The sequence below is a fragment of the Ahaetulla prasina genome, chromosome 4, assembly GCF_028640845.1.
Source record: "Ahaetulla prasina isolate Xishuangbanna chromosome 4, ASM2864084v1, whole genome shotgun sequence".
Classification (NCBI taxonomy): domain Eukaryota; kingdom Metazoa; phylum Chordata; class Lepidosauria; order Squamata; family Colubridae; genus Ahaetulla; species Ahaetulla prasina.
This window is the reverse complement of record NC_080542.1, coordinates 61442662-61467092: the sequence shown is the minus strand read 5'-3', so window position 1 is coordinate 61467092 and position 24431 is coordinate 61442662. Positions and strand designations below refer to the sequence as shown.

Sequence of the window (24431 nt, the reverse complement as noted above, 5' to 3'; positions counted from 1 at the left end):
CTTGAGATCTCTTAAAAAAAAGAGGAATTTATAATTGCTTGATAGACATTCCAGAGAAGAAAAAGATTTTACTCTATGAGAATAAACTGGAGGGAGTGACTTAAATTTAATGTGCTTATTGGTGCCGATGGATTTTTACCAGTTTGATATATGTAACTGAAGAAAGCTCTAATGTAGTTTTGCGTTTATAAAGTGGGTTTGAAAATGGGATTTTCTTTTTTCGCTTTTATATATAAAATATTGAGTAATTCATAAAGCTTGTAAAATATTATTGAAAGTGAATGTGAAAGAATGCATGTTAAGACGAAGTTTTTAAAAAGATGTACTAGAAATTTGTTAATTTTAGGAATTTTTTAAAAAAAAAGTTAAAAGTTTTAAAATGGAGATTAAAAATGATTTTTCCCTTTAAGTTAAAGAATCTGAAAGAGATTAATGAATTTTATTAATATAAATGATAATCTATAAAGATTGTGAATATAAACAACACTCTATAAAAATAAAAAAAGTGCAACTAGAAATATACATTACTTCCTATAGTAAGGAAAAAAACAGAGATGGTTAAATTGATTGTTCTGTTCAAAGCAAATAACATTTTAATTTTGTTTCCACCTGGAAATCACTTCTGGATTTTGTACTTGAGATAGAAAAAATGAAACTTGTTGATCAGCTAAATTTCTTGTAATACAAATGGCTAGTGTATATTACTGTGTAAAAGTAGAAAGTTGAGGCTATAATGTTATTATCTTCAACAGTGCGGAAAGAGAGTCTAATTCAGGGTTTAGTTACTCATGTTTCCTGATGGTTATAAAACTTAAGTGTTTTCAGTCTTCTGATAACCAAATTGCAAGAAAAAAGCTTATTGCAGGAAAAGAGGTTTATTTGCCAGATTTTTAAAATCGTATCTTCATCTGCAGCTGTGCTTCACAAACATCTTACTCGATCCCAAATATCTGATAGGCCAGGGTAGCATGATTTTTTTGAGGAAGATGTCATGCAGCAAGAGTAAAGTCTTTCCTCATTACAAAACTTAAATGAGTCTGAGCTGCAAATGTATATAGTTACATGGGCAGCCGCAGAGATCACTGGCAACTTTAGCTATGTTGCTTTTCTCAGAAAGAAAATAAATGACTATGGCCACAGAGAAATATAATTTATTGTCTTCCTATGTGGTAATTTTTTCATGTATTTTTCTCCCTGAAGCAATCAATAGTCACAAATAATTTAAAATTCTGTTTATTAATCTATGCTACAAGTAATCCTCGATTTACAACTATTCATGTAGTGACTATCTGAACTTACAAGGCACTGAAAAAAATGACATGACGATTTTTCATACGATCATTGCAGCCATCCCCATGGTCACACGATTAAAATTTGGATATTTTGCAACTGGCTCATATTTATGATGGTTCAAGTGAGTTGGGTCACCTTTTGCGAGCTTCTAACAAGCAAAGTCAATGGGAAAGCCATATGCACTTAACAACCGTGTTACTACTTTAACTGCAGTGGTTCACTTAACAGCTGTGGCAAGAAAGGTCGTAAAGGCTGGCAAAATTCACTTAACAAATATCTTGCTTATATCTTGGAAAATTTAGGCTCAATTGTGATCCTAACTCAAGGACTACCTGTATTTCATAATAGAAATAGAAACAGAAATACTATTACAAAATACCATACATAATATGCTATACAGTGTATACTATAATGTACTAAAAAGAATAGATCAGCTTCCTAGAATGCATTTCTTCATTTTAGTTTGGAATGAGAAGCTTGGCAAAACTACAATAATTTGTCATTGGGCTGCTATCACTTCATCCTTTATTAGCACGATCATCTACACAATTCTTAGATGCACTTGGATTTCCATGCACTCTAAGCCGATAAATGCAAGTATACTTAGGATGGCCCCAGTTGTTTATCACTTTCAGCTTTATATATCTCATCAATTCAGAAGATTCATTCTGAAAAAGAGAGAGATTTTTTAATTCTGCCATTGTTTAATTATTGTGATTAAAGTAATTACAGGTAATATATTTTTTCTTGCAATATGTCTAGTGTGCACAGAACACTAGCATAAAAACAGCATAGAGGTACAATAGGGATAGTCCTATATTCACAACTTGCCTCAAGCACTCCCCTCCTCATTCTCCTTCCATATAATTGGAAGGAATATCAGTCACGACTTTATTTTAAAAGATTCTTGGTTTAATGTAGTTGATTTAATAAACTATTAAAAAATCACTAGAAAAAGCAAAATGCATACAGCACATAAAAGCCAAGATTCTTTCTTAACTTATTTATTTTACAGATTCTAATTTTAAATTAACAGTTCATGGTCTGAATTAAAACAGCATTTATTTATTTGAATTATTTATATATCATTGTAATCTATATACATTCCTTTGTATGTAGCCCTCAATTTAAAACTTCACAATCGTTCAAAATTAAAATGGACCCCCAAAATGTACTTATGACCCAGTCCTGGAGTTCCGACAGCTAAATAACCCATGATCACATGGCAGCATTTTGGGAACTGACAAACTGGCCTGCATATATAGCTGTTGCAGCGTCTTTCTGTCAATTCACATTTTTACAGAAAACTGGCATTTAAATTTGGTTTCTGGCAAAAACTACCTGTAACAAACAAGGTTTACCTAACCATGGTGCTTAATAACCATGGTATTTGCTTAATGACTGTGCAAAAAAGGTTTTTAAAATGAGTCAATCTATTTTGTGCTATTTACCTATTTTATGATTACCTGTGATAGTGTAGTAAAATAAGACATTAGATCCAAAACAATAATAATAAATGCAAAGAATGTGCATTCGTCCCCTGAATTTTCTCTAGAAAATCTTTATTTAGATTAATTTCCAAAAGACCGTGTGTGTGGCTACTGTCCTGAGTTTAGGATACAGCTATTCTGTAATCCAGGAGCTGCAACAAAATGTGTGTCTGCAAAACTTTGCCCACAATTTCTCCAAATGCAGGTTTTTTTTAGCTAATGGGGGTATTAATGATGACATGTACTAAATGATTCCATGAGAAGGATGATTCTGAAGCTAAGAACCAAGTCATAAAGGCCATTATGGATAAAAATCAGCATTTTAAACTCAGAAGCCTATGGATAAACAATGTGGGTCCATAACAGATATTATGTGGCTATGGTGGTTCTCATCTGCCAATAAATAAGAATCTGACAAAGTAAAGTTCTAATACTTCTTTCCTCTGCCCAGGCAAAAAAGGAGGAAATACAAAAACCTGGCATTTCACGTAGGCATCTTACTGTTCATTCATTTAGCACTAGATTGGGATTTAATGTCAAAAGGAATTAACCTAGCCAGAAAGCCTATCCTTTTTCTTTTTTATCTAATGAAAAATCATGCTGGTTATATAGTTATGCTAACTGTATGGAATACTATAACTGTTCCCTTGATCAACAGCAATATTTATTAAAATTTCCCAATGACTTCTACATACTTTCAACTGGAATGTTTGAATTAAGAATCCTTCCATGTCATATGTAAACTGACCCAAGAAAGTTCCTTCTTCCTCTTCTTCTGCTTTTAGCCCCTTTGGAAACAAAGGATTTATTACCAACAATCATGACATCATAGAGCATTCCATAATAGAAGAAAGACGAAGATTTTATCTATTTTGGAATCGAATCTTATGAAAGTTGGTCATCAAATTATGGACAAGCATTTTTAAGTCACCAATATGAAACGGTTCATGGCTTATTGGCTATTTATTAATGACCCACCAATATCCTAATTAAAGAATCAATTATTTATTTTTAGTTCACTTATTTCAGCAACATATAGTTCTTTTATCCTGAAAAATGCCAATATAGGCTGAGTAGTTATACAGTGCCTTTGAAAGACCAATTTAGTCTGAAATGCACTGGAGTACATTATATGTATTTATGTATCTATCTGTACAGAGAGGTGTGCACATATAAAAGTAACTCTTCCATCACTATTGGACTTTTTCATTATATTTTGTGCCAGTCACACATTAGCTTTCTTAGAATAGACTTGATATTTGACTGTAATCAAACATATAAAGTGATAGATCCTTCAGTTTGTTTTTGTCAATTTTATGTCAGAAAGCACTATAAGATTCACTCTAATTAATGAATTAAAGCAATTTAGAGTAGATAGTTAAAACCATAGAATTAAATTTGATTTTAATTTGTTCTCCTTCATCTAGCCCAAAATTAACGTGATTTCATATAAAGTTAAAAGTATGAAGGAATGGAAGCTTTTGAAGGACTATACTTCAACAAGAGGGGATTAATTTGTATTCCATAGGGCAGGACGAGAAGCAATGGGTGGAAACTCATTAGAGGGAGATCCAACCTGGAATCTTCCAGCCCTATGATTCTATGATTGTGTCTATGGTCGTAAAGATCTCTGAATTTGACTTAGTGCAAAATGTGCTTTTGTATTGGCTGGTTGGGTCTATGTACCATAATGTGAGTTTGCCACTGCCATTTGTAAAATATTAGCTATAGTTTAATATGTTGTATGAAGCTAATCGGTTGTGTCTAACCAACAATCACAATTAAGCAACCTCTATAATTATAACAAAATGTTCAGAAATTCAGCTAATCAGTTACGAGTTATAATAGTTCACTTAGCAATCATTCAAAGTTACGACCTAGACCTCCCAGTATTTAGGACCCAGTCCCAAAGTTAAAAATGCTGCAGCATCATGGCTGTCATTCACACTTATGAATGACAGCAGAGGTGCTGCAACATTCACCCTGTATATTCCCCACCCCCACCCCAGCCAGGTCTTCACAGGCACTCCGCCTGTGGAGACTCACTTACCTTGAAAAGATCTCCTCTCTGTTGCAGTTTCTTTGCCTGCTTCATTGCTTCAGACCGTGGGTGCATTTGCAGAGAACAAAGGCCTAAACTACTATGGGATCATGTGAGATCAGTAGCGTGAAATCTCATGCTACTGTTCTTGCGAGATCTCATACTAGTGTAGGCCTCTGTTCTCTGCAAATTGAGGCCGAATGAGATCTGCAGCAAAAGACTTTGCAAATGGAGGGAAGGCTTCGGTAATTCAGGCCTTCCCTCTGTTTTCCATTTCCTTGTTGAAGCCTGCAGGGAGATTGCATCCCTTGTAGGCTTCGGCAACCCTTTGCAAAAATCCTTTGCCAGTACAAGTGGAGCTTGGGAGAGAGAGGCTGGAAAGGAAACAACTTGCTAGATCTTTGCAAGGTAAGTGACCTGGCCTTGGGGATGGGGAAGCAATTGTGGGAAGCATGAGGTATTTCAATGGTCAGGGAGGCGTTGGATGGTCTTAAGCAGGTGGCCTGCTCCATCACTAGCTCCCCCTCCCCAATGGGCTTCCCTACCCTGAGAAACATGTGTAGTTAACGATCCACACCTTTGATTATCAAATGAATGGGCGAAAGCAGGGAGTGATTGCAGTCAAATTACACAATTCACTCTACAAATCTTTGGGTTATGAATGTAATTGACAGTCTCCATTACATTCGTAACTCGAGGACTAACTTTATTGGTGAAATCAAGATAGTTATTTTGAAAATTAGCATATTTAGCCCTAAAATCATGTTTGTTGGTTTGTTCATTAGTCTAATGACATAATAAAATGTAAAATAAACTATGTGTGCCATAAGGTAAAGGTAAAGATTTCCCTCACACATATGTACTAGTCATTCCTGACTCTAGGGGGCAGTGCTCACCTCTGTTTCAAAGCTGAAGCCAACGCTGTCCGAAGACGTCTCTGAGGTCATGTGGCTGGCATGACTAAATGCCAAAGGCGCATGGAACGCTGTTACCTTCCCACCAAAGGTGGTCCCTATTTTTCTACTTGCATTTTTTACGTGCTTTCAAACTGCTAGGTTGGCAGAAGCTGAGACAAGTAATGGGAGCTCACCCCGTTACACGGCAGCACTAGGGATTTGAACCGCTGAACTGCTGACCTTTTGATCAACAAGCTCAGCGTCTTAGCCACTGAACCACCGTGTCCTATATGTGTGCCATATTGGGATATAAAATTGGGATATTGGGATATCAACAATATTGGGATACATATAAAAGCATACTCGGATGTAAAAAAATATTTAATCAAATGATCAAATACAATCATCTTGGTAGTTGATCCCAATCTGACCTAGGCAGCAATCTCTCAGTCCTAAAGAATAACAATCATAAGAGTGCAAGTTACAAGTTAATTTTTACTTAAATTTAGTAAATAAATTAGAACATGATGCTTACATAAATAGCAAAATCTTTGGGAGCACTAGAGATCTCATCTGTAGGGGAGATTTTCTTAGATATATGTTGTATTGTAACAGCTGTTGGAATAATTTCCTTAGCTAGTCTGAGAACAGTTTCAGCTTGACTTCCAGGAAAAGACCAGCAATTTCCAAGGTGGTAACTGGGCTTGAAGAGATTACAGAGAAAATTCTGAATAATTTAAGCATTCTACTGTATAAATGCTGTAACTCAAGTCAATTAAAGAGGATTTAATTATTCATTTTGGTTTCTATAGATTGAGATTCTGTTTAACAACATCTATTATATGAGGTGTTGTTGTTTTTTTGAATGTCACGCAGAACACTTTGAAATATTTCTATTAAAAAAAGTTTTAATAAATATTCAGGCAAATAGAAACTTCCAAGAATCCAATCAAGACTCAGCTGTTCAAACTACTGTAATCAACTAGAACCCATGCCATATGCTAAATAAATAAACTAGAACCAAGCATAAACCAAGAATCAAGAATTTGCATTCCAAAGATGGCAATCAGGATTGGGCACAAAGAACCAATCAGAAAGCAGCTTGACTAAAAGCCAATCTGAATTCAAGACATGTGACTATAAAGACTGGAGTCCAAATAGTTGTCTTTGGTTTGCATAGTGTTTCACTTTGCCTCTGAAGACTAGCCACACTTGCCAGTAAAATATCAAGGAATATATTCTCCATCTTACAATCACAGGAGCCTGAAGCCCAACACTGCCTCCCCAATACTTTATGTTTATTTATACCTGAAGAATTACGTCTGGTGATTTTACAAAAGGGAATATAATGAATGACATCCAGGAATATTTTCCATCAGGATAGTGGTAGCTTCTAGTGGTTCTGGAGTGAACAATACTGGCACCTAGAAACATTGTATTACAATTAAATATCTCATCATTAATTATCTATTTTAAAGAATATTATATGAAAAAAATTCAGGCATACAAGACTAATGCCATTTGACAGCAAAGAGAGTCAAGAAAATATAATCTCTGTTACAGTTTATGTACAACAAACAATTAGCAAACTCTTCCAATACATAATATTGGGGGTGGGAGATTCCCCTTTTTTCATTACACTATTGTCTATAATTGAACTGCATCTGCTAACATCAATGAATAACAGAAAATGCACTCTGGGGAATAAGCCATTTGCAATGCATATTTATATTTATCCAGATTATTAAAAGCCACATTAGGGTGATTTTGGTATTATTGTTGCTTAGTTTATCACTGTATAGATAAGTCTATACAAATATACAATTATGTTTTAAGTGCAACCAGATGACATAAAATTATTAGCTGCATCTAAAATACATCCACCCTGGAATTTATTCTGAGTGAAATCCTATGGCTTGTTAAAATAAAATAAAAAAAACCAAAATTTTAATGGGCTACAGTTCCCTTTTGTCTATCATGTTTGAAGCTCCAGGATATTCCTAGAACTCATTCTTTTAGAAGTTAAGTCTAAAAAGACAGTGGCTGTGAATATTTTTGGATAAGCATTTAGTAAGAAAACTGGAAATTTTGCTACCAATTTGCAACTTACGTGTACTTGCATAATTTTATAGTGAACATCTTAGAACTTGCATATCAAAATGTGTGCAAAAATGTTTTTGAAGACTTTTCAGGTATTGTAGCTGATATTGATACTAACAAACTGCATTATTAAAAGGAGTAGTACAATGATTACATGAAATACTTTGACATTTCTTTTAATTTAATAACTGAAACACACATTATAGTTTATACTAAATAAAACTGAACTATATATGAATAGTAGGGATTTTCAAAATCTACTTATATAGTTTAGAGAATAGCTATTGCAAATACCTGTAGATTGGAGTGCATAATCTGGCATCTGAACAATATCTTCATCCAACTTTTGTTCTAATTTTTTAAGAATTTTTTCAATACTCTGTAATGGATAAAATATAAAATTAAAATTAAGCCATTACTACATCTATAAGTTTGGGAAAATTTAGAAAAAGAGCCAGAAATGCTAAAAAAAATAAACCTGAACATTAATTGCAACTTTCCAGAAATGTTGCATCATATACATCACTTATGACATGGATTGCTACTCCACAAGTGGCACAGGTAATAAAAAATGACACACAAATACAGAATAAGAAAGTCCATGCATCATGCTTTCAGTCTGCTTGACTTCATTGTGCTATTGCCAGTTAGGTAGGCTCAAACTGGAAGACTAAATAAAAGAACATGAACAAGATTACTAGCGTGCCAAGATTTGATTTGGTGAATGTGGTATATTGGTTTGGCACAAATATGATTTCTATTAATAAAATCTTATCAGATCTCTTACTGATCTTGTAATGCCTTTGCTTGCATATCCTTCTAATATTTGGCCAACTGTGTTATAGGCAATATTGTTCATAGTCAGTTTTAGATCTTGAAGTTGTATTTGCAGCTTTTGCTTCTGCTCCTTCAGAAATTGTATTTGAAGTGCCTTTGATTGTAAAATATAATTAGCTTTCCTAGGAAAAATAATAGAGGAAAATGATACATAGTACTGTTCTTCATATACTAAGTCTATAGGCATTTAATTTCAGAAACTATGAAATATAGTAATAACAATTCTGAAAATTTAGAAAACCCATTTCATCTGTATATTGCACTGATATGATTGCATTATGAGAAGAATGTCTAATCTTGGTCCTTGCCTTAACATAGAATTAATTTAACACTGTTCATTGAATAATTTTGATGTTTTCTTACTTTAAGGATCTGAGGTCTTTGGTTCCACCCTATACATCAAGGAAAAAACAAATCCAAATTAAAATATGCATATTGTTTATTTTAAACTGCAGGTAGGAATTGTAATTGAGATGAGCTTCTCATACTCCTTGTTACATCAAAATCCTATTAACAGGCCTACTTAAATAGCTTGGGAGCAATTACCGCTACATAAATGTTTAAATTTATTATGGACAGAGGTGGACCAACTTGAATATAATATTAACATTTTAATTATATGGGAGAACATTGCTAATTGGTGATAATACCAATACATTCAGTCCTTTACCAAGAGATGAAGTTTTCAAGTTGAGCTCACCTCCTCATCAAACTTTGGCCACAGCGTGGAACTTGTTCACCATTGCCTTTTTGTGGGACACTTTATGGCTTTCCAGTTCAGCATATAGGCCAAATATTCCCTAGAAGTGATCCTTTCAAGTACTTAGGAGTTGATCTTCCTAATAACCAGGATCAGCTAATCCCAAAGGTGCTTTTTTCAAGATACAGTTGGACTTCTTCAGATTGGATGAGAAACAAAACATCTTCAAAGAAAAACCAGAAAGCCCAGTTGCCTCTTGAAAAAGGACTTTTGGGAGAACCATGACCTGGATGACTGAGAATCTCCACAGATATTCAGGATCATCTAAAAAATTTCTTTTCTGATACTCAAAATTTTAATCAAGTGTTTGGACATTTTTATAACCCAAAATTATGGTTCACCCAATGTATAGCAGATATAACCTTCTCCCAACACACTGAATGTTTTTAAAGTTGCTGTAAAGAAATTCCCAAATGTTAGTTGATCTAGAAATAAATCATCTTTTAAATAGGGTTGATATGACTACTTGTTCCCATTAATACTCATCTGATTAAAAAAAATCTGATAAAATTTTCCTGGCATAACTTCATAGCCTTTATATAGATACAGAATCAGAAAAGTAGCAACAACGTAAGTTTGAATAATAATATTAAGTAATGCACCCTTATGCCTCTAAATCAGGAATGGCCAACTTCGGAATGGTGGCTGTGCTGGTTGAGCAATGACACAAAGGCAATGGCACATATGATACAATCAATTTTCTCCTTTCTTCCTAGGATGTGGGTAGGGTTCTCCCTGGTCTATCCTCATCAAGGCTATCTTAATAGTTGTTATGTTTGCCTTCTGAAAAATAATGGGAAATGATAATGTTCTGTAGCATTTGTTCTACCCAGAGTTGCAACATGATTGGTAAATCTCTGAGGGCTGAAAAAAATCAGCTGCTGAACCCCACTGGGTGTGATCTAATCTGATAGTGAAGGTACCGGACTAGAAGCAGGAAAATCTGAGTTCTAATCCTGCCTTAGGTATGAAAGAAAGCCAACTGGGTGACCCTGGACCAGTCACTCTCTCTCAGCTCCAGGAACACAGCAATATCAAACCACTTTTAGGAACTACTGCCTAAGAATCTGCAAAATCTTCTTCAGGTAGCTGCTAGGAGTCAATCTTACTCAAAAGAAAAATACACTGTAAGAATTGTATTAATTCTTGTTATAGATAACTATAGTGCTGTACACATTTTGGATCTGCTGGTAACAAAGTACTGAATAATTAAATCAATAATAGGAAGTCACCTGGATGAGATCACAAATAGAGCAGGCTTTCCACTCATCTCCAGACAGCCAGTTTCCATCAAGCAGTCCCCGGTAAGTAGCACCTATTAAAAATGTTTTTTAAACTTTCTATTTAAAAAAGTTGATTTCAACTTTCCTCTGCAGCAAATTAACTCTGGTATTACATATATCTATTTCAGCTGAAATCTAAAATGGGTAAATTATCTAATTCTTCATATTGTTTTATCAATATTTTTAACTTTTTTAAAAAACTTCCAGCTCTTTTCTGATTGATTGATTGATTGACTATTACACAAGAAACTTGCAAACAAATGTGGAACTTGTTATATGTTGACTGCACTTTATACATAAACAATGGAAAGATACAACAATTCCAACAAATGGAAGAATGGATACAAAAACTGATGGAGTTAGCAGAAATGGCTACCTGGTTTAATTAAAGAAAAAATATATCCAGTTTTATTTCTATTTGGAAACTGCTTCTAGATTTTGTGCTTGAGGCCAAAAATATATATCTGATTTTGGAATTTATTAATCAGATAAATTTGTTATTGCAAAAATTAATAGTATATATTAAGTATATAAAAATAAAAAGTTGAGCCTATGTTTTATTATTTTTATTCTATTGCCCTAAAAAATGTAAAAAGTTAAGGCTTTTCTTGCTTCCCTTTTTTCTTATCTACCATTTCTCTTTTCACCTCTTTTCCTTCTCCTATTTAGAACAGACCAGAAGAGAAGAGAAGAGAACTGAATTCTTTATTGGCCAAGTGTGACTGGACACACAAGGAATTTGTCTTTGGTGTATATCCTCTCAGTGTACATAAAGAAAAAATAAAATATATTCATCAAGAATCATAAAATACAACAGTTAGTGATAGTCATAGGATACTAACAAACAAGTAAATCATGCTTGGAAACAATAAAACAATATAAATTGTTTATATTTAAACAATATAAACAATTTACAATTGCTTGTAAAGATACAAGCAATATGGTTATAGCCAGAAGTGGGAAGAGATAGATACTAGGAAGGATGAGAAGAATAGTAATACAGTCTCAGTAAATGATTTGACAGTGTTGTGGGACTTAGTTGTTTAGCAGAGTGATGGCATTTGGGAAAAAACCTGTCCTTGTGTCTATTTGTTCTGGTGTGCACAGCCCTATAGCATCATTTTGGGGGTAGAAGTTGAAACAATTTATGTCCAAGATGTGAGGGGTCTGTAGATATTTTCACAGCCCTCTTTTTGACTCATGCAGCATACAAGTCCTCAATGGAAGCAGATTGGTAGCGTTTGTTTTTTCTGCAGTTCTAATTATCCGTTGAAGTTTGTGTCTTTCTTGTTTAGTTACAGAGCCAAACCAGTTATAGAGGTGCAGATGACAGACTCAATAATTCCTCTGTAGAACTGAATCAACAGCTCTTTGGGCAGTTGAGTTTCTGAGTTGGCACAGAATGAACATTCTTTGTTCTGCTTTTTTGATGATGTTTTTGATGTTAGGTGTCCATTTTAAGTCTTGAAATATAATAGAACCTAGAAACTTTATTTATTTATTTGTTTATCAAGTACATATTAGATAATATATATACGTATAAGCATGAATTGAATATTTGAAGGACTCTATTGTTGATATTGTGTTGTCTAGTATTTAAGACGTGGCAGTATAGGAGAGTTTCTCCCTAAAATCTACCACCATTTCAACAGTTTTGCGTGTACTCAGTTCAAGTTTGGTCTGGTTGCACCAAAAAGCTAGTTGTTCAACCTCCCGTCTGTATGCAGATTCATCGTTGTCTTGAATGAGACCAATCACTGTTGTATCATTTGCAAACTTTAGTACTTTAACAGGGGGATCTTTTGAGATGCAGTCATTGGTATATAGAAAGAAGAAAAGTGGAGAGAACACACAGCGCTGGGGGGCTCCTCTGCTAATTGTACAGGTATCAGGTATCTGATGTGATTTTGCCTAGCTTCACCTATTTCCCTATTTTCTTGTTGTCATTTGCATTTTATATTGTGATAATATGTTAGAATAATGATATAATATGATATAATAAATATAGTAAAGTATAACTCCAAATATAAGATAACATAATTATAAACTTACCAAAAAGCAACAAGAATAGGGTCATCCAAACAACAATTTTCTGAGTATAGGTCCCGCTACAAACAACAAGAAAAATCAAGAATTAATCTCACAATTATTTGGTCCCATGTCCTTAAAATCCAATTCTGATATTCTAGCTCAATCTTCTGTTTACTTAATTGGTTCTGTAGGATATAGTTTCCAGAATAAAAAGATTCAAGAGACTATTACAGGTAGTCCTTAACCTACAACCACAACTGATCCCAAAATTTCCATTGCTAAAGGAGACATTTGTTAAGTAAATTTTGCCCTATTTTACAATCTTCCTTGCCATAGTTGTTAAATGAATTACGGCAGTTGTAAATTAGTAACACAGTGGTTTAGTGAATCTTGTTTCTCCATTTAATTTGCTTGTCAGAAACTCGCAAAAGATGATCACATGACCACAGGACACTGCAACCAATATAAATACAAGCCAGTTGTCAAGCATCCAGATTTGATCATGTGACCAGGAAGATGCTGCAATGGTTGTAGGAAAATTGGTCATAAGTCACTTTTTTCATTGTCATTGTAACTTTGAATGGACAAATTGTTTTAAGTCGAGGACTACCTGTACATGAACAAGTGACTGCAATGATCACTGATATCTGTGAAAAGATCTGTTCTCTGCCTTTCTGCATCATAGCAAAACTATTAGAAAGAAAATCAAAAGTTCCCATTCTATTGCATATGGTCATTTTAAATTCAGTTACTGAAATTTTATAACTCATCCCCATCCTCTGAATAAAACTTGGTAAAGAGACTCTGGTAATCATAGTGCATTTGGAAAGAATCTCTTGCAGCAGCCCAAAGCCGACAACTTCTAGTTTTTGTTACAAAATTAAATTTTACTTTAGTTGAATGTTTAAATCTAAAATAAACTTTGTACTTTTAAAATAAAGATTACTATATCTGGATACAAAAATATATTTGCTGGTGATTATGTAGATTTTTTGTGATCTGCATCTGATAGCTTTATTTTAAAAATCTGGCTCTATGTGTTCATGAAGATGTGTGCCACCAATATAACATCTTTGTGCTAATTGCTAATTAAGAAAAAAGGAAGCCTGAATTCTTTAGAGCACTATTTCCCAATTTGTGGCAACTGAATTTCAGCTCTCAAAGGTTTGTCCAAGAGCAAAGTTCTTGTGCAAGGCAATGAATACTGGGTTATTAGGCTTATTGGGCTTTCTTTGTAATGGGCAACTATGTAACTATAATGATATTTTAAATGGCCCAATTGACTAAAAAATATTACTAATACTAGGGTCTACAATATGGTATCTTTTTGGTTGTAGCTATCATCTTCCTACTTCACTTTTTACATTCCAAAGTATAATTTAAAAACAGCATAAAAAAGTAAATTGCTGTGCTAAAAGCAAAGCTGAGTCTCCATAATCCCTTTCCCTTGGATTTCACACAGATGTTTACAGCTATTCTTACTTTTTTTAAAAGTGAGGGGCAGTGGCCCAATGCTTTCTTTGTATATATGTACTTCCTTACTTTCTTGTACATATGTATTTCAGGAAGATCTGAAGAACATCAACCTTAAATGGAAGGATGCTGAGACTGTAGCTGCAGACCAAAAACTGTGAAGTACACTTGTAGCCCAATGTGCTTAGTATAATAATAATAATAATAATAATAATAATGATGATGATGATGATGATGAGATAATAACAACAGCAGCAACAACAACAACTTCTTGCCTTAGCAGTCATTTTCTTTGAATGTTCATGATTCACAAATTGTTCAGTGTAGCCAGCTGGGCCAGAAATGGCACCTATGTACTAGGGTAGCTTTCCAGCATAAGATTTGGCATGCTTGAAAGCACAGGGATAATGGTGATATTAATGGAAACTTTCATCTAATATAAAAAAAGCAAATCACAATTCCTGTTCAAAGAAAAGACCTTTCCTTACTAACAGGTAATATCCATCCATTTATACTTAACTGAGAAAAAAATGGTGACTATTCACTTATAGTGATGATGTTAACTGTTTAGTCTTATCTGCTTAGAAAATGATACTATATATTTTAAAGAAATTTTAAGAAACTATTTCCTTCCAAGAATCAAATAACATGGAATACAAATAAATATCCTTAAAATATATTCAGATTTATTCTCGATACTGTTTTATTAATATTAAAAGAAAAATGCAAATTAGTTCTGAAATTACTATTTGATGTGATTTTTAGATTTCCAAAAGTAGAGGTGAAAACAGGACTTGAAAAATACCATAAGACTGCTAACAAATGCAAATTAAAATTATAACTATTGGATAGTCATAATTTATTCTTCAAAAAGATTCTTGATCCAGTTTACCTTGATATAAAGCAGATGAGTTTTTTCGCTAAGCAGAATGGAGTTATTAGGCTTAGAACTATCAAATTATAGATGAGTCTGAGCATACTTCCTAGAAAAATACATAGAAGGATGCAATCAAACAATACAATATATGATTAGAACGTTCCATGTGGTTATTTTTTTCTTGAATTATTTAGTCAGATTTATTTAGTATACAAAGTTTCTTTGCTAGAGCACAATAACTGGCAAGTTTGGAAGGAAAAATAATTTTACTTATTTGTTAGAACAAATTTTGGAAGCCCATCTTAAGCAGCTCTGGACAGCTTACAAGCAATACACAATAGAAAAGCAGTATGATAAAATTCTTATAAACCAGTGGTGGGTTGCTACCGGTTCGCCCCAGTTCAGGTGAACTGGTAGAAGTGGTGGCAGGAGGCTCCGCCCACCCAGTCGGCGTCATCAAATACAATCTGTGCATGCGCAGTTGGTGTCCGCACGAGCGAAGGAAGTGCACGCAAACTGGTAGCAAAGGTAAGCGAAACCCACCCCTGCTATAAACCAAATAAATATAATTTTAAAAAATTGTAATATAATAGCTAAGGCACCACATAACTAACTCATGATATTAGAACACATATTCAGCTTGTCAAAATTCTTTAGTTCTGGATTGGATTCTGCTACCCCAGTGAGATCCGGTGTACAATCTGCAGTCAATTACTCAAATCAATGTCATCTCATGCGTGGACTACTGCAATACATTTTACATGGGGCTACCCTTGAAAAGAACCTAGAAGTTCACTTGGTGCAGAACACAGCTGCACTGGCTGCCAGTTTGCTTCCAGGTCCAATTCAATGTGTTGGTTATCATCTTTAAAACCTTCGTGGTATAGGTCCAGCATATTTGAGAAATTGGCTCAAACGATGGGATTACCTTCCTCACATGTGTCAGCAGAAGAGGTATGCTACAGATCTTGTCAGCCAAGGAATTTCAGCTGAAGAAAACCCTTAACTGCTATGGCTCCCACTCTTTGAAATATCTTGTCTCAAGATCAGATCCAATCCCACCCTTTTGACCTTTCAAAAGGCCTTGAAGACGTAGTTATATCAACTAGCCTAGGGTCCTAATGGGTGTGAGGCACTTTGCTCTCTCTAGCTCCATCCTTAGTTTTATTTTAATTGAATCTTTCAATTAAAGACCTTTATTTATTGTTTGATTTTTTTAATTCTGCATTGATTCAATGCCTATGAACAACCTAGAGTCACTTTGAGCAAGATGGGTGGCATACTAATTTGATAAATAAATAAATAAAAACGTACACACTTACATACATGGCTTTAACTGCATAATAAAGTACTTTGTTAACATATCTTAAAACTCAGCAGTGTTTTTTGATTAGATTGTTTGCAGAATTCTAAAAATAAAGCAATCTAGAAGCAGTCACAAGCAGCTTCCTGTCAGTGATTCAACACAATAATCTATTGAACATAACTTGCTATATGAAAACACTCTGTGAAAGACATGTGGCCCACATCTTAACCATAGGCCAAATGCTGTCACTGCTGATACTAGGAGTTATACATATTTCTCATAAGCATTAAAGGTGGCTTTATTCTGGCACATAGAGGCCAATATAGTACTCATATAATAAACAACAACATCATCCAAATGCCAGAACAAAAATAACCAACAAAAGACAATCAAAGAATCTGCCACTCCCATTACCCCATTATATGTCAATGCGGTGACAGAGAAATAGGCTTCCTAGTTCTTATTAAGTGATATTACATATGGATGAAACTGGAGCATGTTAACTCAATCCAGTTTTTTTGGAAGGGCAAACACAAAAGTACCGTAATTCTTGACTTTTCCTACAGAATATTTCAAATTATAGCATAAATGCAGATGTTAATTAAATTGGCTTAGTAATTTGTTATTTTTGTCTTTTTTATTGATAAGCAGAATATTTTTGTAAAGTTAATTCAACTTTTGTTTAGGTTCACAAATCTACTTGTAGTAGATTCATCAATTTCAAAAAATTAATTCCATTAATTTCAGTGAATCCAATCTTAAGAAAAAAATCCGGATCAAAACTTACTTTTGGCTGGGCATGGAAATTGTGCATTTTTTCGATTATGACTGAAGAGAGGATGGCTGTCCGTACAGTTGCAAGATAATTTTTGCCCCTGACGTAAACTATGGAATGAAGAAAACTTTATATTACAAAAGACTATAAAAGCATAAGGTTTTCCAGATTAATCAGACTGAAAAAAAATCTACTTAATTCAGCATTTGGGGGACCAACAATATATAATAACTCATGAAGAATCTAAGATTGCACAAAGATGCACATTTATAAGCCAGTTATTGCTTGTCTTTAGTCTCTATCTATCAAAAATACTACTTTTATACATGGAAGCTGTAACAAAGCCAGTATTGCACAGGCTGAATATACACAGATACCTCCTGTTGAAAGTCTATATTGTTAGATATTTAAGGTTGATTCCTGCATATGGTTCAGTAACATGCCTGACTTCTATTATAGGCTGAAATCAGAATATATATGATTAAGTTACCCAATTATCTTATTCTACAGTTTGAATTTTTCCTCTGACATTTCCTCTGTTCAAATGAAATCTTTACTTCTTTTCTTTTTTGCAATATCTAATTAAAAATTAAGGGCTTTCCTATACTATGAAGATTTAAGATTTAAAGAAATTACTCTCCCAAAGTATACTTAAGACATTCAGATTCCTGCATTTAAAGTAATTAACTAAATCCATTGCAAATTGTTTTAGAGGAGATTATTACTAATGTTTCTCTACAATAACTAGATATCATGTAGAATCACTACATATCTTAGTAATTTTCAGTATCATAAGCAACAGTACAAATATTCTTCTGCGCGTGCGCGTTATGGCGGCGTTTTGAATACTCACGGAGAGTGCGGCTGGTGAATCCTTGGGCCGTGATGCCTTCCCGTCGCTTGCCTAGCTGCTGGTACTCCAGCCCGGCTCTGTCATCTTCTCGGCAGCCGGGAGCGAGGTCTTTGGGCCTCATTGGACTCTCGGTTGCCGAGTACGGGGCCGGAGTATGCTAATAAGCAGCGAACGGCAGCGAATGGCGGCCGCCATGTTGGGGGGGGGGGCGCGAGAAGACGCCTGGCGTGACTCAGCTGTTTTCCAGCCGTTCTGGCCGGGGAAGGACACCAACGAGGCTGAGCAGCGTCCTGAACACTGTTTGGGGCGTTGTTAGCCACGACTGCCGGGTTTGGGGCGTCGCTAGTCACGACTGCCGGGATGGGACTTGTACGGCTTGGACATCCCCCCCCCTCCCTTTTTCCCTCCTTGGGGACCGGAACATCGTTTGCTCCCCATTGCTGGTTTCTTGCCACAGCCTGCCATAATCACCGCAATTGCCATCTGCGGTTGATTTTTCCTCAGTCGTTTCTCCATCTGGAACTGAGAGATGGCTTCCATAATTTCATCATTGGCTCTGTGGCTTGTTAGGGCCATAAATGGGCCCAGGACTAAGTGGGCCCAGGACTAAGACCATAAATGGGCCCAGGACTAAGACCATAATCGGCTGGCCTTAAGGAGGAGACATGGATGGCATGAGGGCATGGACGTCGTTATTTCAATTAGCGTACTGCACGGGTCTTTGTCCCGTAACGGTGCGCAGCCGGGAGTGTGTGGGAGACCTTTTCATTCTTGTGGTCCCACGGACTCCTACGGACTTGGACCCATATGGTTGGCCATCTTTTATGGGCCTTTGGTGATCTTTGTTTACGACGGATACATCTCTGAACGGCCTAGGATGGACACTTTTACCGCGACTATCTGGACTACCGCTCCATGAGATATACACTCGCCGAACTACTACGATTGCGAGGTTCCCCCGCCTCGCAAGAATGGCCCTCCAAGCTATCGAGGGCCTACCTCAACGAAGGGTCTTGGGACCCAGAGAGGTGGCACGCGAGCAAGAAGAACTTATGGGGTTTTTTAAATAGATTTTTTAATAAGGGGTTTTAAGGGAGGGAGGGATCTGACGGGTGGGGTGAAAACCCGTCGGGAGGATCCAGCCCCTGTGCTAGTTCGCGCACTTTGCCATCTTGTCCGAGGCGGCGGGGGAGGGCGATGTTCCAGGTTCAGAGGGCTTTTCGATCTGTACGGTAAGTGGGAGGGGCAGATATGGCGGGGGGGCGTATCGAGAGTTGGGAGCACGTGTTCGATGTCTAAATGCGATCGCGTGCTCCGGCCCCCCAGCCCCCACCCGTTCCTCAGGTGGCCATGATCCTCAGAGCTTGGACCTTCGGCTGATGTTGTGTAATGCCCGGTCCGTGGTTAACAAGGCCCCCCTGATCTGCGATCTTATTCAGGCGGGGTCCGCGGACCTTATGGGCATTACGGAGACCTGGTTGGGGCCAGAGGGGGTTCCCTCGTTGAGATGTGTCCCCCAGGTTCCCGAGCATTCCATCAGCCGAGGGCCCAAGGTAGGGGTGGGGGGGTGGCGGTTGTTATTAAGGAAGATCTAGAGCCGAGGGAGGCCACTGTTCCTCAGATTGCCGGCTGTGAATCCCTCTATGTGCGGTGGGGCCATAGGAGCCAGTTGGGCTTGTTGGTCGCGTACCTGGCTCCTTGCTGCGTGACCACAGCCCTGCCAGAGCTGTTGGAGGTGCTTGCCGCTGTGGCGGTTGAGACCCCCAGACTTATAGTTATGGGGGATTTCAACCTGCCATCAGTTGGCTTGTCATCAACGGCAGCTCGCGAGTTTGAGGCTTCCATGACGGCCTTAGACCTGACTCGGGTAAATGATGGCCCCTCGCACATGGGGGGAGGCACGCTGGACTTGATTTATATCTCTGGTCAGTGGTTAAATGATCTGGTACTAGATGATTTAGTAACAGAACCAATGTCATGGTCCGATCATTTTCTCCTTCGCCTAGACTTCCGAACCGCCATTCACCATCGCAGGGAGACGGAACCTATACGTTGGTTCCGTCCCAGGCGCCTGATGGACCCTGAGAGGTTCCTGACGGAGCTTGGGCCTTTCCCTGAGGATCTGGCCCACGGCACGACTGAGGAACTCGTCGCGGCCTGGGAACAGCCGCGGCGGGGGCCTTGGACCGTGTCGCGCCTTTGCGGCCTCTGACCCGGCGTAGGTCTCGTCTGGCCCCTTGGTTCTCCGAGGGGCTGAGGGAGATGAAACGCCGGCGAAGACGCCTAGAGAGCACCTGGAGGTCCAGTCGCTCCGAAGCTGATCGGACACTAGTTAGGTCCTATACTAGGACCTACCTAGTGGCAATGGGGGAGGCGATGTTCCAGGTTCAGAGGGCTTTTCGATCTGTACGGTAAGTGGGAGGGGCAGATATGGCGGGGGCGTATCGAGAGTTGGGAGCACGTGTTCGATGTCTAAATGCGATCGCGTGCTCCGGCCCCCAGCCCCACCCGTTCCTCAGGTGGCCATGATCCTCAGAGCTTGGACCTTGGCTGATGTTGTGTAATGCCGGTCCGTGGTTAACAAGGCCCCTGATCTGCGATCTTATTCAGGCGGGGTCCGGACCTTATGGGCATTACGGAGACCTGGTTGGGCCCAGAGGGGGTTCCCTCGTTGAGATGTGTCCTCCAGGTTTCCGAGCATTTCATCAGCCGAGGCCCAAGGTAGGGGTGGGGGTGGCGGTTGTTATTAAGGAAGATCTAGAGCCGAGGAGGCCACTGTTCCTCAGATTGCCGGCTGTGAATCCCTCTATGTGCGGTGGGGCCATAGGAGCCAGTTGGGCTTGTTGGTCGCGTACCTGGCTCCTTGCTGCGTGACCACAGCCCTGCCAGAGCTGTTGGAGGTGCTTGCCGCTGTGGCGGTTGAGACCCCCAGACTTATAGTTATGGGGGATTTCAACCTGCCGTCAGTTGGCTTGTCATCAACGGCAGCTCGGGAGTTTGAGGCTTCCATGGCAGCCTTAGACCTGACTCGAGTAAATGATGGCCCTTCGCACATGGGGAGGCACGCTGGACTTGATTTATATCTCTGGTCAGTGGTTAAATGATCTGGTACTAGATGATTTAGTAACAGAACCAATGTCATGGTCCGATCATTTTCTCCTTCGCCTAGACTTCCGAACCGCCATTCACCATCGCAGGGAGACGGAACCTATACGTTGGTTCCGTCCCAGGCGCCTGATGGACCCTGAGAGGTTCCTGACGGAGCTTGGGCCTTTCCCTGAGGATCTGGCCCACGGCACGACTGAGGAACTCGTCGCGGCCTGGGAACAGGCCGCGGCGGGGGCCTTGGACCGTGTCGCGCCTTTGCGGCCTCTGACCCGGCGTAGGTCTCGTCTGGCCCCTTGGTTCTCCGAGGGGCTGAGGGAGATGAAACGCCGGCGAAGACGCCTAGAGAGCACCTGGAGGTCCAGTCGCTCCGAAGCTGATCGGACACTAGTTAGGTCCTATACTAGGACCTACCTAGTGGCAATGGGGGAGGCGAGGCGTACCTACGCCTCCACCCTCATTGCGTCGGCAGATAACCGCCCGGCCGCCCTGTTTCGGGTGACCCGCTCCCTCCTTCATCAGGAGGTGCGGATGACCCTTGCAGGGACGCGCCGAGGAGTTTAGTGGTTATCTATACGATAAAATCGCTCAGCTCGGGACGATCTGGACCGAATTTGGGATGATCAAGCGGGGAGAGGAGGCACGTCTTGTTGAGTCTGTTTGGGATCAGTTTGATCCTGTGGCTCCCGAGGACGTGGACAGGTTATTGGGGAGGCTCCATGCCACGACATGTTTACTGGACCCGTGCCCTTCCTGGCTGGTACTGGCTACTCAGGAGGTGACACGAGGCTGGCTCCAGAGGATTATCAATGCTTCTTTGTTGGGGGGAGTTTTCCCCGCCGCCTTGAAAGAGGCGGTGGTGAGACCCCTCCTTAAGAAGCCTTCTCTGGACCCAGCTATTTTAAGTAACTATCGTCCGATCTCCAATCTTCGCTTTGTTGCGAAGGTTGTAGAGAGTGCTGTGGCTCGACAGCTACCCCAGTACCTGGATGAAGATGTCTATCTGGACCCGTTCCAGTCCGGTTTCCGACCGGATACAGCACAGAGGCGGCTGTGGTCGCATTGGTGGATGATCTCTGGAGGGCCAGGGACAGGGGTTATTCCTCTGCTCTGGTCCTGTTAGACCTCTCAGCGGCTTTTGATACCATCGACCATGGTATCCTGCTGCGCCGGTTGGAGGGATTGGGAGTGGGAGGCACCGTATATCGGTGGTTCTCCTCCTATCTCTCGACCGTCGCAGACGGTGTTGACGGGGGCAGAGGTCGACCGCGAGGGCCTCACTTGTGGGGTCCCGCAGGGTCGATCCTCTCGCCCCTGCTGTTCAACATCTATATGAAGCCGCTGGGTGAGATCATCAGTGGCTTTGGGGTGAGATACCAGCAGTACGCTGACGACACCCAGCTGTACTTTTCCACCCCGGGCCACCCCAATGAAGCTGTTGAAGTGCTGTCCCGGTGTTTGGAGGCCGACGGGTCTGGATGGGGAGAAACAGGCTCAAGCTTAATCCTCCAAGACGGAGTGGCTGTGGATGCCGGCATCCCGATTCAGCCAGCTGCAACCGCGGCTGGCTGTTGGGCCGAGTTATTGGCCCCAAAGGATAGGGTGCGCAACTTGGGTGTCCTCCTGGATGATCGGCTGTCGTTTGAAGATCATTTGACGGCCGTCTCCAGGAGGGCCTTCCACCAGGTTCGCCTGGTTCGGCAGTTGCGCCCCTTCCTTGATCGGGATGCCTTATGCACGGTCACTCACGCGCTCGTTACCTCTCGCTTGGATTATTGTAATGCTCTCTACATGGGGCTCCCCTTGAAGTGCGTCCGGAGGCTTCAGTTAGTCCAGAACGCAGCCGCGCGGGTGATAGAGGGAGCTGCACGCAGCTCCCATGTAACACCTCTCCTGCGCAGGCTGCACTGGCTACCTGTGGCCTCTCGGGTGCACTTTAAGGTGTTAGTCACGACCTTTAAGGCGCTCCATGGCTTAGGACCTGGGTACTTACGGGACCGCCTACTGCTACCACATGCCTCCCACCGACCCGTACGCTCTCACAGAGAGGGACTCCTCAGGGTGCCGTCCGCCAAACAATGTCGGCTGGCGGCCCCCAGGGGACGGGCCTTCTCTGTGGGGGCTCCCACACTCTGGAACGAACTCCCCCCGGGCTTACGCCAGATATCTGACCTTCGGACATTCCGTCGCGAACTGAAAACATATCTCTTTATTCGCGCGGGGCTGGCTTGAATGGAATTTTAAACTCAAATTTTTAGCAATTTTAATGGGGTTTTGGTTTTATGGTAAATTTCTTAAATTTTTCAGGCTCATTTAATAAGTTTTTAATTGATATTTTAACTTTGTATATTGTATATTGTTCTTTGTTGGTTTTATTCTGCCTGTACACCGCCCTGAGTCCTTCGGGAGAAGGGCGGTATAAAAATCAAATAAATAAATAAAATAAATTTTAGATTATCTGAAATACTGTAGAATAAGTTCTGATTCTTAGCCAATATCTCAAATAGACATGCCTGCAGACTACATTCCAACACTTAGTATCTACATCAGGAGTCCTCAAACTCATTGTCACATCAACCCCTTCATGAAGTTTCAGATTATTCATCTTCCCCAAACACTGTATGCACATAGTTTAATAAATATGACTTTAATAATACAATGAATAACAACAACAAAACAATAAAAATAGATAGGTGCATCAAATTGTAGAGGTTAATACTGACCACTTCAAGGAAGTCTGATCTTCATGGAGATGCTGGAGGAGTATCCATAAACTTTGCATTAGGATGCAATTAATATGTTAACAATATTGAAATCTATTTTTCTAGTACCACTCATCATGAAATGGCTATGCTTCCTTAATGGCTGTCTACATGCCATAATGGATTGAGTGATAAATAATGCATTGCCACTAAATATAAACAAGACAAAGATATTCATGACTAGCTGTTCAACTCCTAGTAATGTGATGTAGCCATAAATACAGAAGGATGGCGTGGTAGCTCACCAGTTAAGATACTAGGCATATTGGCTGGAAAGCCAATGATGAGGTGAGCTTTCATCCTTGTCCCAACTCCAACTATAATGTGAGTAAATGAATAGGTTACAATTTGGTGGGAAGCAACAATGCTCCATAACATCATGCTGGCCACATAACCATGGAAATGTCTTTGGACAGCATTGGCTCAATGGGCTTGAAATGGAGATGAGCACTGCCCCCTACATTCCGCAACGACTAGCGGACTAAAATCCACAAGGGCTCCATAAGTACAATATGGATTTAAAGTCCCCTAAATGAAACAGATAATCAT

The 24431-nt window shown here is 39.2% G+C and overlaps 1 protein-coding gene across 1 annotated transcript in view; it reads right to left on the bottom strand.

Annotated features, from left to right (window-relative positions):
• Positions 1-1237: 1237 nt before the first annotated feature.
• Positions 1238-24431, bottom strand: part of SUN3 (Sad1 and UNC84 domain containing 3) — a 42695-nt gene continuing 19501 nt past the window's right edge. The window contains exons 4-14 of the mRNA XM_058180470.1: positions 17175-17272; positions 15097-15187; positions 12753-12808; positions 10650-10732; positions 9021-9049; positions 8608-8779; positions 8115-8199; positions 7029-7144; positions 6256-6423; positions 3479-3571; positions 1238-1961 (exon numbers count right to left, since the gene is read on the bottom strand). Coding sequence (XP_058036453.1) covers positions 1812-1961; positions 3479-3571; positions 6256-6423; positions 7029-7144; positions 8115-8199; positions 8608-8779; positions 9021-9049; positions 10650-10732; positions 12753-12808; positions 15097-15187; positions 17175-17272 — 1141 coding nt within the window. The 3' untranslated portion in view covers positions 1238-1811. The remainder of the gene's footprint in view (positions 1962-3478; positions 3572-6255; positions 6424-7028; positions 7145-8114; positions 8200-8607; positions 8780-9020; positions 9050-10649; positions 10733-12752; positions 12809-15096; positions 15188-17174; positions 17273-24431) is intronic.